Source organism: Crotalus tigris, unplaced genomic scaffold, assembly GCF_016545835.1.
Source record: "Crotalus tigris isolate CLP2741 ecotype Arizona unplaced genomic scaffold, ASM1654583v1 scf7180000017781.746583, whole genome shotgun sequence".
NCBI lineage: Eukaryota > Metazoa > Chordata > Lepidosauria > Squamata > Viperidae > Crotalus > Crotalus tigris.
The window spans coordinates 63,021-78,899 of NW_024096631.1; the positions used below are offsets into that span (position 1 = coordinate 63,021).

General features: G+C 36.7%; 1 protein-coding gene across 6 annotated transcripts in view; it reads right to left on the reverse strand.

Annotated features, from left to right (window-relative positions):
- Positions 1-15,879, reverse strand: part of PPARG (peroxisome proliferator activated receptor gamma) — an 83,013-nt gene that overhangs the window by 19,994 nt on the left and 47,140 nt on the right. For all 6 annotated transcript variants that reach the window (XM_039342237.1, XM_039342241.1, XM_039342242.1 and 3 more), the window contains exons 2-4: positions 9,175-9,402; positions 6,484-6,653; positions 5,024-5,162 (exon numbers count right to left, since the gene is read on the reverse strand). In XM_039342237.1, the coding sequence (XP_039198171.1) occupies positions 5,024-5,162; positions 6,484-6,653; positions 9,175-9,394 (529 nt within the window). In that variant the 5' untranslated portion in view covers positions 9,395-9,402. The remainder of the gene's footprint in view (positions 1-5,023; positions 5,163-6,483; positions 6,654-9,174; positions 9,403-15,879) is intronic.

A 15,879-nucleotide genomic window follows, 5' to 3' on the forward strand; every position in this document is an offset into this window, starting at 1 on the left:
TTTGGGGAACATAAAATGTAATCTGGAAAAGAAAGGAAATATACATCTTCAGTCTTTTGTGGCAATTTACAACCATGCTATTTTTTGTTTTGTTTTGTTTTGTTCTGTTCTGTTTTGTTGGCATCCTCTACTGAGTAGAATCATTTAATGAGTGTACTAATATCAAATGCTTTGGAGTAAATGAGACCTGGCTTTGTTGGACTGCCAATGAGGATACATGAAACAACATTAACCTCCCTTAGCAGAAATACTTCTCTACATTGTCAACGCTTCCAGCAGAAGAGGTTTGTTATGGACCCTGTCTGCTATGCAATTCTGGCAGGCGGGGTCAGGAAAAAGAGCTTTTTCCTCTGAGGCTCTGACCTGTGGAACACTCTACCACTGAAAATGAGAACTGCTCCCAGTCTTTAGGGCTCTCAGAAGGATATTAAAACTTGATTTTGCCAGTTGGCTTGGGATCACAAGGGAGGCACTCAAATTGATTGATGGGATCATCCCCATCCTATCTGTCTCCTTGGTTCTGGTTTTCTGCATACTTTTAAAATTTTAATGTGCATAGTTTTAAAACTTTTAATTCCTTTTCTGTTTATCCTGTTATGTTCTATTAGCCACCCAGAATTGTCCTATTGGAAGGATAGGCGGCCTATAAGTTTAAGAAATAAATAAGTAGCAGCAAATAAACTACTTCATGAAAAGTACTCTCATAACAAGGTCAAATTCAGATAGTTCAAATCCAGACCACATAAATTTGAGACTACTTGCCAAAGAACGTTATAGCAAGTATTCTAGCTTAGAGCCATTGTAATCATATTGCAAAACCTGTTTCTCCTCTCCTGGATAATCAGGGGACATCAGAGGGCTTTTCTGATGCCACCAATTAGTATAAAGCCATCAGATGTTCTTTCTTTCCTCAGACTAAATGAAATGGCATTAGTGTGCAAATTTCTTCCTATGAGAATGGCACTAACTGTAAGCCCATGAAACTGTAGGATTTAAATTGGGATGGAAAGTTAAGCCAAGTAGCTGCTAACTCAGCTCCAATTGAAGCAGAAATGCCTTGAATATCATTTAACTGCATTTCCTCTGGAGCTGTAGGATGAGTGGTTTTCCAATGGCAAGGATTCCAGTCTTGCCTGACACTATGGATTTCAATGTTCCCTCCCACAATGAAGATCCCCTCTGCCCTCTCCCCTGCACAATAGTAGTCATTTGTACTGTATTCAGTGGCCAGATAGAGGCATTGACCAACTATTTAGGTTATTCATGAAGTCACACAAAAATGTAAAAAAGCCTATGGAAGATGGGGCTGATGGTCGTGTAGAAGTGCCATTCATTTCTTTATCAGTCAATTCCTTGGAAGAAAAAAAAATCTTATTTGGCCAAAATCTAGGCACTTCATTAATAATTATGCATAAAAAAGGCTTCCGCTTTGCCATTGCGGCCACTGTGGCCGCTGGAAGGAGAGCTCCGTCTTCCACGTTCGGTTTCGCTCCACAGGGGGATCCTGGAAAGGGTCAAAAGTCACCCTGTAGGGGCGACAAGCAAGGAGGGGACCCTGCTTGATTGTGGGAGGGCGGCAGCCCTTCTGCTTGATCTGGGGCAGCCCTCCAAACCAGCAAAGGAAAGACCGGCCATAGCAATATAGCTCATCACTAAGATGCTATTTGTTTAATACTTAAAAATTAGATGCAAATGAAAAAAAATATTATGAATATGTTTGATTTATTAACTCAGATAATATATATAATGGGCTTTGATTTATTTAAAGGGGATACTTTATTATTAATTAGATGATGTAAGATGGGAGGAAATAGATGACTTCTAGAAAATAGAACAAGATTATACTCAAATTGATAACATGTGTAATTTGAATATTAGATTCTGTTATGAACTGAGATAAAGGAAACTGGTTACCTAAAACCTGGAAATTATAAATATCAAATGTTAAATTTGAATATTGATGGGAAACTAAAAATTGGGAAAAACCAAAAACAGGACATTGATTGAATGTAAAAGTAATTAAGATATGTATAAGCTAAAATTTATTGATAAATGTAATAATGATGTTTTTATTTAGTTGATATAATAAGAACTGTATTAACTTAAATATGAGATAGTAGATATTAAGGGAAAAAGAGAGGAAATATTTGAGGTTGTAGTTTGAAATTTGCACTAAAGATTTTTGTATGTTACTGACCTATTGATTAACCCAGCTACCATGTTGCTTTTTAAATACCTAAATGTAAAATTAGAAAATTAATAAAAATATTATTAAAACATATGCATAAAAAAGATAAAAGGAAAAATCTTTTCATCTCACCATAGTTAAAATGGATTAATATTGACTCAGCCTTAACATAGAAGTGAAATAAGTTTCAAGAAGGAAGGAAGGAAGGAAGGAAGGAAGGAAGGAAGGAAGGGGGGAAAGGAAAGAAAGAAAACGTGATTTTGGAAGTGTTAATGTTATTTCACTTGAAAGATGTAATTAATATATGATGCAAAACAATAGATGAGTCAGAAACAAAAAGGGCTTTCAGACTCACAGGCAGAAAAACCTATGATTATATGATCTCAATTAATAAAATTGTATGTAAATAACCAAAGGAGACAAGGCTAATAACATAATAAGATGTAGCAATGGAAGAGGAACTAATGGGACAGAGAAGTAAAATAAGCAATCCAAAGCTTTTCAAGCCAAATATTTACTGAATAACCTACATAAGCCAAATATTCACTGTTTGAAAAAACCTACATAGCCTCAAGAGGATAGTTATATTTTATTGTGAACTTTCTTATTTTCCAAAAAATATAGGAAGAATTAAGTGCTAGAATATTAGCTCCCAACAATCAAGAAATACATTACTATATTGGACAATATTGTCATGGAATTTTATTTTGTATCCAGATGGATATAAAATAAGTTCATATGTTATCAATCACTTCATATGTTACCGATAGTATCATATTCTACATATTACACTGACACTTGAACAATGTTTCTCAATCTTGGCAAATTTAAGATGTGTGGACTCCCAGAATTCCCCAGCCAGTCCATTGGAGTTAAAATCCACATAGCTTAAAGATAGCAAGGTTGAGAAACACCGCACTAGAACAGCGGTTCTCAACCTGTGGGTCGCGACCCCATTTGGGGTTGAACGACCATTTCACAGGGGTTGCCAAACAACGCGATCCGCCATTTTTTTCTCAGCTGGCGCAGGGGGCGCCGCTGCACATGCGCGCTGCACAGGGGGCGGCGTAGGGGGGCGGCGCAGTGCATGCATGCCGCGCAGGGGGGTGCAGTGCATGCGCACCGCGCAGGGTGCGCAGCACATGCACACCGCGTGGGGGGCACTGTCGCGCATGCGCGCCACACAGGAGGGACACCACGCATGCGTGTTGCACAGGGGGGGCGCCGTGCATGCGCGCCGCCTGCTCATGACCAGGGTCGCCGGTCTAAAAAGATTGAGAACCACTGCACTAGAAGAACATGATTTCTTTCTAAAGTGTGACTAGGATATCAAAAGGCATAGTGTAGTAAAGAAGAACAGAAAATAATTTATGGAAAACTAAGTGACTGTTAATGGGAATACAAAGATAGATAATTATTGTGTGCAACAGACACAGCAACCAAAATACCAACTAACATCTTGCTAATAAACGCAAATCTTTTCAAGCTGTTCTGCTGGGTGAACATGCTTCTTCATTCCTGCCAAATCATTTTGCTTGAGCTATCATATAAACCAGCACTCCCTGGATATGCTCCTTTGTCAGGACTGAAGAGCCTTTCTCACATACAGCAGCCCTGAGGCCTTAACAAAATATTTTGAATGAGTAGGAAGGATTGCCATGGTTTGTAGACACTGGCATTATTAAACATCTTTCTATGGGTCAATACTGGTATTGCATCTAAGTGCCAAACTCAAAGGACTATACGCTTAGATCAGTGATGGTGAACCATTTAGAGACCGAGTGCCCAAAAACTGCCTCCCCACCTGTCCCTGCTCCGCCCTGCCCACTGGGCCACCCACCACCTCCACAGCCCGCCACAGATCACCCAGGCAGCCCAGCAGCGCCATGGTGGCCACGCCCTCCACCTGTGCCCTGCAGCATCATCTGCGTGCGATGGGGCACAAGGGCAGAGTCTTTTCCCCACTGTCCAGCTATCATGTCCTTGGCTGCGCTGCTTTGTGTGGGCCACACCCAGGGGCGACTCTCCTCTGGGGGGGCTGCTGGTGAGGAGGGACCTGTGGGAGGAGGCGGGGCTGGGACGACGGTATGTGTGCCCACAGAGAGGGCTCCGAGTGCTGCCTCTGGCACGTGTGCCATAGTTTCGCCACCACTGGCTTAGATCTTCCAATACATTCTCAGTATTTTCAGGCTGGTATTCCATTTTGGGGTTGTTGTTTTTTAATTTAGTTGAATTTGGGTTTGACAAGACAGGATAAACAGGCACAAGGATCCATCGATCATCCAGGTCATATTTAAAAGTATATTTTTAAATATATATGTTCCTATGTGATATAATGGAAGCGAGGTTACTGAAACATTTGAAATTTCACAAATTTTCAAGCAACTGTTAAAGAGTATTTATGTGTGCAGGTTGCACAGGATGTCACATCCCATATAGAGACCTGCTGAACCCTGTTATAAACTCTGTATATTCAAAGTGCATAGAGCCTCATAATGGCAGAAGAGGAGAAAGTTTACATAGACAACAGATGCAATTCATCTTGATACACCATTACCAAGAGCCGAGATGGCGCAGCAGTTAGAGTGCAGTACTGCCGGCCACTTTAGCTGACTGTGTTCAGCAGGTCAGCGGTTCAAATCTCACCGGCTCAAGGTTGACTCAGCCTTCCATCCTTCCGAGGTAGGTAAAATGAGGACCCAGATTGTTGGGGGCAATGTAAATATATATATACATTGCTTACTGGTGTACACCGCTTAGAGAGTGCTTGCACTTAAAGCGGTATATAAGTCTCCTAAATAAATAAATAAACTAACCAGAAATTCAGATGCTTACCATTATGCGACATTCCAACTGCAAGGCACTTTTGGAATCGGCAATATTGACATTTATTTCTACTTTTTTTATGAATGCGGCAGTTGAGGTCACATCGATCATATATTAATTTCAAACGGATTGTTCTGCGAAAGAAACCCTTCAATAAAATAAAGGAATACAGAAAATATTAGCCAAAAGGAATTTCCCACTATATCATATTTGATTTGAAAGCCAATCATGTATTTTTGGCCAGAAATATTTTCATTTTATTGTGGATTTGATCACAATCTGTAATATTTTTTGAAATTTGATTTCTCAGTACTCATTCAGAGCAGATCAATATGGTGTGTATGTGTGTTTTAAAAATTAACATTAAAGGTACTCTTTTTAATTCCAGTGTAATTTACTTTATGGTAAGTTTACTGTAGCTTAGTTAAGATAATCTACAAGAGTTAAGTATACTTAATAGAGAAACTGTGTGTGCACATGCATGGAATAATTTTCTAGCTTCTTATTTATAATTCTGCAAAACATTTTAAATACTCATGTAAAGAATTGTATTAAATTATGGTTTCTGGGAAAGTGATATGTTTAATAGAGAAGGCTTTTTAATAAATTTATTTATTTAATAAATAAATTTTAATAAATAAATTAGTAAATATGACAAAATGTTAAGATTGAACATGCTTTGGGGGGTCTACAGTGATATATCTTAAAGGGTTGTATTTATCTCATAGCTTGGAGTGCATGAGAAACACTTTTTTTACTTTGTCTTACTTCCTGTTTGAAATATATTTGTCTAATTAGAATATTACACTTCAGCTTTTTTCTGCCCTTTAGTATACCCTGAAACACCAAGCACAATTACCAATTTAGCTTTTTTTTCTAACAATTCTAAAAATGTGATTAACAACAGAAAGTTAGCGTGTAAAATATACTTTTAGAAAAGTATGTCCCTTACTTCATTTGCCCATTAGTTAAAACAGACAAGGAATTTTTAGTTAAAACTAACTCAGATGATGTTTTAGGCTCTATTAATACAAAATAAGCAGAAGCAGCATGTTCTTAGAAAAGAAATAAACTGAATTTTTTGAATTAGAATTCTTATCTTTGATTATTGATATAATGGTGAGGGCTGATAGCAGTGGGGGGATTCAGCTGGTTTGCACCAGTTCAGTAGAACCAGTAGCTAATTTTTTGTTGAGTTCGGCGAACTGGCTGAATCCCAGTACTGGATGGCGCCCCCTGAAGCCTAGCCCTTTTTTGCAAGGCCCAGAACGGCCCACCAGAAATGCGTTAATGCTGCTTCCAGAAGTCCCTTCTGGGCCTCGGAGGTCCAGGCCCAGAACGGACTTCCAGAAGCAGCGTCCACACAGAGAACCAGTTGTTCACATATTTGAATCCCACCACTGGCTGATAATATTTTAAAGTAATAAATATATTTTTTAAAAGAATCATGCATTATTATAATTACCTACCTTGCAACCTTCGCATGCATGCACTCCATAATGAAACCCAGAAGCTTTGTCCCCACACACTCTGCATTCAATAGCCATGAGAGAACTAGAGGCTTCTTCATGAGGTTTACTGTACATCTGAAGTTTTTCTGAGAAATATGGTGGAGATGGAGGTTCCACTTTAATTGCATCTAAATAAGAGGAAGATTTCAAAAGAAGGATTAACCAAACCCCTGATTATTACCAATTATCTCTAATAAGTATTACCAATCTGAATGTATTCAAGATTCAGATTTTTTAAATATATATATAATATATAGTTACTGACATCAGCAACCGGGAATTATTAACTAATCTTGTTGGACAGATATCTCAGGTATGAACTCCCAAAAGACCTTAAACAATTCACTGACCAGACTATGGCCTAATTCTCATAAATGAGATTTAACCCTCACCCCCATTCCCAACCTTCCTTTTCTCTTCTCCAAATGCATTGTGAGTCCATTTTATATTTCTTCATGTATCATATGCAGAACTTTTTTTATGCCATTCTAGTGGAAGAAGCTAAAATAAAACATTGGTGGCCACCAATTATATTATCTTTCTAAAGCATAATTTGAAATCCTATTCAAAACATAGTTTCAACTATAGTAAACACAATATTTTCATATTTTTTTAAAACTATAATACTGAAAAGGCCAGTGTCCAGGGGAAGGGGCTGAGATTTGCCCACATATCCTGCTGATACTTCTCAGGCTATTCCTTATACTGAAACATGGGAATAATATCCTTTAGAATTTCTATATACTATGAATATACATAGTATATTTCATAATATATACTATATACTATGGAAGTATGAATAGGACTTTTCAAAATGAATAATTACATCTGTATAACTGGTACAGGCTTCTGTATAAAGTGCTATGAAATAATTGTCTAGCATAATAAACATATTGGTGTCAATTAAGCATCTTATACATGCCTCAGTTCATAAAATCAAGTGTGGGCTTTCAAAAGGAGCATGCCATTAACTGTTGATTTGGGATATTATTTAAAAATCCCATGGCAAATTCTAAGCCATTATGCCTCCAAAGTCATATTAAAGATTAAGCGGCATCTAATACTTTGGAACAGGAGACTGTATTGCCCCAGATGTTAACATGCTCTACTAAATTATTCTTCTCTAAAAGTTGTGCTGAGTGAAAAATAAAACTAAAGTTCTTCAACCATGAAGTAGAAAGCAGACTGTTAGTTCTCCCAATCCTGCTTCATGTATTACACAGATTGGTTACACAATCTTTGCTTTAGTGCACATTAATTCCAAGAATAAAAAGTATTTGTTGTATTCTTTATATTTTTACTGCACTACTAATTTTGAAATTCAGTTAGTGAGCCATAAAAAATAAATAAATCTAATGCTGCTTCTTAGTGTATCTTTCAACCAACAAGTACTACATTAGTTCCCTGTGAATTCTATACTGTCAAATCTATAATGTCAGATCTTTTATATTTCATCTTTTCTCTTGCCAGAATTGAAACCACTTCAGACATTTAGAGAGGACCTGCTGATGATAAGCATTTGAAATATGTGGGCGACAGGCTTTGTGGCAATCGCCCCATCAGAGATAAACACGGCCATTACTTTGTTAGCCTTTCCCAAAATAACTAAATGGGGTGAAGTTTCAGGAGGCTACAGCACCAGTTGATTAAAGGATGGTGGCTACCATATGTATAGATTAAAGATTTGTACTCTTGATTGTCTTTGATTTTTGTATTTGCATCCCATCCACAGTATTCCGACTGGGGTGGGATATGAATATTGTGAATCAATCTTAGTTAAAATTACCAATTTATGAACTAATATTTGCTTATTTGTTTGTTTGTTAAATATATTTTCTGCCCATTTTGCCAAGGGGCTACTCTGGGCAGCTTACAGCAGTAACAGAGAGATGAAGAGTAAAAACAACAGTATCAAAGTAATGAAATAATAAAGATAAACAATGGAATAAACAATTAAGGTACAGTAATATCAGATTAAAAATGAATGGGGGGGGGAAACTCAAGGAGAAACAGAAGAGAGGTGGGTTTATCTTTGATATATGTTACAGCCCACTTAAATGTACATAACTTTAGAATAATAAAAATTGCTTTCCCAAACTTTTAAATTGATTACGTGTACACAAAGTGATAGTCTTTTGTTGCAAAGGCCAAGCAACAGATTTTTTATTCTATAAGCTTAAAATATGTATTGATTGTACCACAGAGTCTTTTTTGTAGGTCCTACTGGCTTCAAATTCATGGTATAGCAACAAAACAAGAATTTACAACATGGTATAAATTATCAACACCCCTATCAATCAATCAGTGGCCTTCTACCATGGAAGAATATATTTATATTTATCTGTATCCCAAACTGTATAAAGCAAAAATTTTCAAACTGTGTTAAGTTGATGGAGTTTTGTGAAAGACTTAAGGGGAAAAAAAAACCCACTTCAGTGCAGCCATTTTTTTTTTTAATCATTTGAGTTTTGCCTCCAGATCCGGGGGGGGGGGGATTTTTTTTAAACTAACAGGTTTCACAACCTGAAAACCTGTGATTTATTTTCCAGCTATTTGCTAGTTAATTTATAAGCTGTAGTGTTTGATACCAACTAAAACTGAACACTCTTCCATTAATTACAATGATCAAGTCATAAAAAGCTTACATACTTTGACAATCTTGAAATTTCACATCATATTTATAGTCAAGGGCTATCTGGTCAGTTCTTGCAAGAGGGAGGTCCTCATAATGTGGAGAAGAAAGGCTGGAAAAATCAACGGTGCTGAAGGGCTTTATGTCAAATGTATGGGAGTGTTCATCCATTGTAGAAAGATCGACTGGGCTAATACCAAAGTTCATGGGCCAAAACGGCATTTCGGTATCAACCATTGTAAAGCCTGAAATTAAAAAGAAAGAGGGAAAAAAAGTGAGACTTCAGTATTTATAAAATAAAAAGTTACATCACTACAATTACATTTACATCCTGGAAAAATAATGAACAGAGCCACAAATACTCAGAATTCCCGGTGTGACATAGTTCTGTAAAGATTTTTAAAACAACACTTATCAACAGTGTATGAATGTTTGCAAATCTTCTGTTTTTAGTGGTTATTTTTTTTATTAATATCAGGAGTGATATGTTGGATTTTTTTTCCCCTGGGGGAAGGAAATCCAATACATGTAGGGAGGGAATAAATAATCAACAAATGTATAATCTACCAGGAAGTTTATTATCATTAGTATGACTAAATTAATTTTAGTGGGAATTGTGTGGGAGAGCTTCCTGTAGATTACATTCAATGTGGATATTATTTAATTGTTTATTTGAAAGTCATACTTTATAAGCTGGAAAATCAGCCCTTAAAACAAGGTGCAATTATGACTGATTGTGGGTGTATACTTTACATATGTTCAAAACCTTTAAATATCACTTAAATTAATTCTTCTACAAATGCATTATGGCTGTTGTCACTCTATAAACCATGATCCATTTGACCTTTGCTTGAGATCCTCAATATGATGCTTTTGCAATTAAAAAAAATCAAGTAGAAAAAGGTGTGATATAAGATGTTGATAGTTATGCCAAGACAGCTATGGAGAATTGGATCTGGTTAAAGACATGGTTAATGGTTAAGAATCCTAAGCCTGTAGACTACGTAGATTAGAAAGTAGAAACATCACCACAGAAGGTGGCCAAGGCTCACAAATTCTGTACAGTTATCAAGAAAACTACACAGATGTCCCAGATACTAATTAGGAGGGGGATTTGTTATTGCAGTATTTAAACCATTTTGCTCAGCAGAATTAAGTTGTGCCCATTGAACATAGCACAACTATTCTTTCATACAAGAATTACTTTTTCAGACAGAATGCTGCTTACAACTGTAAAGAGAAGTCAACTTTGGACTTCAAGACAAATGAACAGACTCCACATAATGCACCAACAGCCACTATATTTTTGTATTTGCCTAGTACTGGATATCCAGTAATTGGTCCCCAAGTCTGGAATGGTAAAGTACTCATATCTAAATTAGCATCAGATTAGATCTTATTAATAATCCTAAAAAAATAAGAAAACACACACTGTATACCAGTTTGAAAAGAGGAGAGACAGAGGCAAGAAAGTAATGTGTTTTCCAAGACCACAAGTGAACACTTACTTTTAGGCATATATAATACCAGCTTTGAAGTAGGCAACTGCATAATTAGTACCAGAGATATATGATATGATATGCACACACACACACACACACACACACACACACACACAGGTGTGTGCAAGAGTAGAACTGTACATCACAGAGCCATATATATATATATATATATATATATATATATATATATATATATATATATATATATATATATGCCTACATAAACATAGAAAGCTGACCGTATTTGGCTTGATATTTCATTTGAAACTTGGAATACTAGCATGCATGGACTTTACACCTTTATGTAATAAAAACTGGTTTGGCTCTGTTTACTTTGAACCAGCCAGCACTACCCTGCTTTCCTTCCCAAAAATGGTTTTTAAAACAGCAGCAATGGTCTATCGACTGTAATCACATTAGACTCAGGAGGAGAGGCTTTTGTCAACGTTTAACTTCCTCAGTGACATATGCAAACATATCACTGGCCCTGGGTGTCCCAGCTCTGGTAAAAGATGTACCCTGTGACCTGGGTGAGTCTGGACATGTCTTAACATTGCACACTTCTTTGAAAATTCTCTTCCCCCCCCCCTCCTCCTCCATCAGTATTTTCTGCTGAACAAATAATTTTCTCAGCAGGGTAGAAAACTCCTTTTAAAAAAGTGATTTCAATATTTTCAATTGAAAAAAAAAAACTTCTGTTGATGCAGATATAAATATAAAAAAAGATCTGAAAAGCAGAGGAATACATGGGCAGTCAGTCTCTGTCAGCCCTACCTACTTCTGCTCATAGGGTTGTTGAGGCCAACTTGTCTGGCCAACTTATCCCAGCTGATTCGCCCTGGCCAACTTGCCACAGGACAATTTGCTGCGGGACAATTCAACACAGGATAACTTAAGAGAGGGACAGGTTAAATGCAGTGGGTGCTGTCTTGCTTTAGATTTGAACCTTCTCAAGTTAGAATTCCTCAAGGCTGGGGGATGAGCTGCAATTCTACTTGTTCCTCTCTTGAGTTATCCAGTTTGAATCGTCCCCTGGTGAGTTGCCTTGTGGTGAGTTGGCCATGACAAGTTGGCTGGGATCAGTTGTCCTATTCTGAGGTGGTTGTGGGGAAAAATGTGCAGAGGGAACATTAACTATGCTTCTGGAGCTCTTGAGGAATGGGGGCAATATAAATATGCATCTACAGTACATACATTATATTTCAACAAAATGATACATCAGTGATTTAACCAAGGATCCATAGAAATTCTATGACTGACAAATTGCGTCACTCAGTCTTTGTGCTGTCAACATTCAGCAGTGCAATTTCCTGGGGCTAAAATTCCTGAAGGAGGAATTTCAAGGCTGCATATGATCAATGGGCAAAGGATTGCCAACTCCTAGTTCAGGGGTAGGCAACCTCGGCTCTTTTATGACTCACGGACTTCAACTCTCAGGAATTCTGGGAGTTGAAGTCCATGAGTCATAAAAGAGCCGAGGTTGCCTACGCTTGTCCTAGTTTAAGCAAAACCCTCAGTATGGTGTCAACTTTAATTTGTGAATTGAGGAAAATGGGGAAGGAAGGTTAGGGCTATTCTGCCATTTTTTCCAACACCCAAATCTACATTAATTTTTTATTGCTCCTGGGAAGCCATTAATAAAAGATAAAGACTCCTAGTCACCACATAGCCTTCTCCATCGGAACCCACTATGTGAAACCAATAATTATAATTTTGAGCCTGGTGTTCCTTCCATATCAGGTTTTATCCAGGTTTTGCAGAAAATGATTGAATTTACATAAAGGTCAGAAGTGTTAAAAGTGACCGATACTGTCCTTTTGGTTTGAGGAAATGCTGCATGTGGCATAACTATGGCCAAAAATGACAGTCTAGTCTATATTTTATCTTATGAAAGCATTATAAGAAAGCTCAGGTGACCAAAGACCTGACAGGCAAAAGAAAATGTCAGTGTCAAAGTTCATCCGGCGACAATTGTGGTATATGGACAATTGCTACTTTGCATGTTCTATAAAAGGCAAAGAGCATGAATTAATGAATGATCTTAATGAAGGTATTCAATACTTGTGTTCTGTAGCTAATGCTCCTGGAAACACAGGAAATTGGGAGGGTAGGCTTAATTATGAGAGGAACAGCTAAAATATATGTCAGAAAATATGATCTAATATCATCTAGGTTGTTATGGAGCAAATAAAAGCTAGAAATCCAAAGTTTGGTGATAATTGTGTGTGACACTCATTGATAATGTAAGAACCAGAAATGAGCTATGAGAAACAGATGCACTATTTTGAAGACAACTCTATGGGATAAAATTGTTAGGTTGATATGTATGAATTAGAAAAAAATCATTCAAAAAAGTGACTGGTGATTCAGAGATCCAAGAATTAATAAGAATGGTGACTGTCTGTTAAGTACCTGATTAGAAAAAGGGCTGTTTCAAATACAAAGTTTAATGATAAGTCTATCTACATGGACACATGGCAATGGAATGAATATAAATTTAAAAGCATGATTGATTTGAGGGATTATGATGAAAAAAATGCCTATAAGAAGAGAGGAAAGAAGTGAAGGAAACAAGAGTAAAAGTAGAATGGTAGGAAAAGAACATATATATCCTACATTAGTGGTTAAGGTACTAAGCTAGCAACCAAAAACTGTGAGTTGTAGTCCTGCGTTAGGCACAAAGTCAATTGGGTGACTTTGAATCAGTCACTCTTTCTTAGCTCTAGAAAGCAGGCAATGGCAAACCTCTTCTGAAAATCTTGTCAAGAAAATAGCAGGACAGGCAGTCATCAGGAGTCAAAACTGACTTGAAAGCACATACACATGCATAAAAATTCCTGGATCATAACCGTTGGACATAAAAAAATGTAGAAACTGGAATAGAGTGAAAAGAATGATTTTACAGTGAACTACAGAAGCGTGTGGAGCTACAGTATATAAAAGGCCAGTATGAATAAGGATGCTCAGTACATCTGTTGCAATAAAAGAGGCTCTGGATGAGAAAGAATTTCATATGAGAACATAACTGAGATTAAAAAATAGAAAAAGATAGTTGCATGCAAGGTAGCTAAGAGAACGAAACTGCTAAATTTAAAAGTGACCAATAAAATGCAGAGTGATTTTGAAAGAAAAAAAAATGGGTTTGGAAATGGCTGAAAAGTCAAAAGAAAGAATTCTACCAGGATGGATGGACCTAAAAATAATAAAAGTAGTGAAATGATCTAGGATGAAACTAAATAAATGGATGGAAGACAGAGCACATTAGAGATTTTACAAGAATTATAGTGATGTATTGAAAAGAAAAATGTTTCGCGAATATTAGTGTTCAAGAAAAATAGATGAAAAGAAATGCAGTGAGAATATTAGAAAATTCTAAGCTTGGAAAAAATGTTGAATGGTGCTGATATAAATCAGTTATAGGTGTGTTTCCTTTTCTCATCTCATACCTTAATTCCTTTGGCTTATGATTTCTTATTCCTTATCTGTGCTGTATATAATGTTGCTTATCCCAGAAAAGAACACAATTAATATGTAAGAATTTATGTGTGAATTTACTAGCTGCTGCAATTGTTTGAGAGTGTAAACCTTCCTGGTGTCTTAAAAAAGCCAAGTCAAATATTAATGAGATTTGCTCTTATGATACATATTTATTTAATATACAATAGACTATGATACAGTATATATTAAAAAACCATATTTACTTATTTGTTTGTTTACTTAAATTTTATTTCAGTTAGCTGATATTAAAGACAGGCAGCTAGAGTCAAATTCAGTGCTTCAGAATTACCCAACTGATCCCAAGGGCAATTATTTGGCTCAGAAACTTTTCAAACTATCCTCCCAGCCACTGTCTCCCAATTATAGTGAGTGGATATATTTATTCATTTATTGCATTTATATCAGAGTTCTCCAACATTTCTGACTTTCTGGACCGGCGGGAGAGAGAGGAAGAGGGCATGGTTTAGGGCAAGTGGCTGGCAGACCATTTGCAGGAGTGGTATGCATGCATGCCTACCACTCACTTAAATGGAGCATGCACAAATGAGGCATGTACACACATGCACGCTCATTGACAATTTTCACAGCCCAGTTGCAAACCCCATATGGCCCACTAGTGGGCTGCACCCCATAGGTTGGTGACCCCTGATTTATATGGCCAGTTATCTCATGGATAGTGATTCTGGGCAGCACACAACAATTCAATGGTGCATTGTTCATGATCTTAAGGCACAACTTGTCTTGCTTAGGTTTAGTTTGACAAGATCAACAAAGTTATCTGTTCTGATTTATTAACCATGTTTTATAGTTTAGGATTGTGTGACCTAGGCCACCATGCCTTATTCAAAAATAAACCACAGTTTGTGCAATGTCTGAATCCAGCCGAAGGACCCTTTAATCCTTCTCTTTTCCAATATACTGAAATTGCATCAGAAAGGATCTTGGTACAGTCCAAGAGGCAGGCAAATGCTTTTTAGAATGATACATCAAAACCTGCACTGTTCTTTTTCACACAGAGGAAGATAGGATTAAATAGTTATTTGCCTATAGTTTTGCATCAGTAAAAAAACTAGCTGTATGGCTCCAACCTTGCAGCTCCTCAAAACCTTGATCAGAACAAAAAGAGCTAGTGTTTAAAGTAAGTAAGCAACCTAGAACTTTAGGTTTAGTTTTTTTTTCTCAGATTACAATGTGAAAACTAAGAATTGTCTATGATGACAACACAGTAAACACCATGCCCTCTTTGACGCATTTTGCGGAAATTGGTACGAGAATTTTTCTTGATATCTTCCGAATAAACTCTTTCAGTTTACATTTCCTAAGTATTTCAGACTGAAGAAATAATCTTTTTAAAAAAACAACAACACTGTACTGAAGAAACAGTATTCCTATCTTTTCCATTCCTCTGCTTTATTTTGTCTGTAATACTGTCTAGTCTATATGAAAGATGCTTTGGAGACATTTATCAATTTTTTAGGAAATAAAATCTACTAATTGTGGCTAGAAGAGGAAAACGTTGTTGGATTTTGTTATGAAACTGTTGTGCTATGTAGAATAATCAAACACAAGAATAAGAGATGCCTTTTTTATGTCTACAATATCTGAGCCTTGTAAAGAAATGATGCAGAATATTATGGGTAAAAGACTGGCATAAGATGATCCAGTATCCTTTGGCAACAAAAAAGAAAGAAAACTTTACTATGATTAACAATCACTTCACTA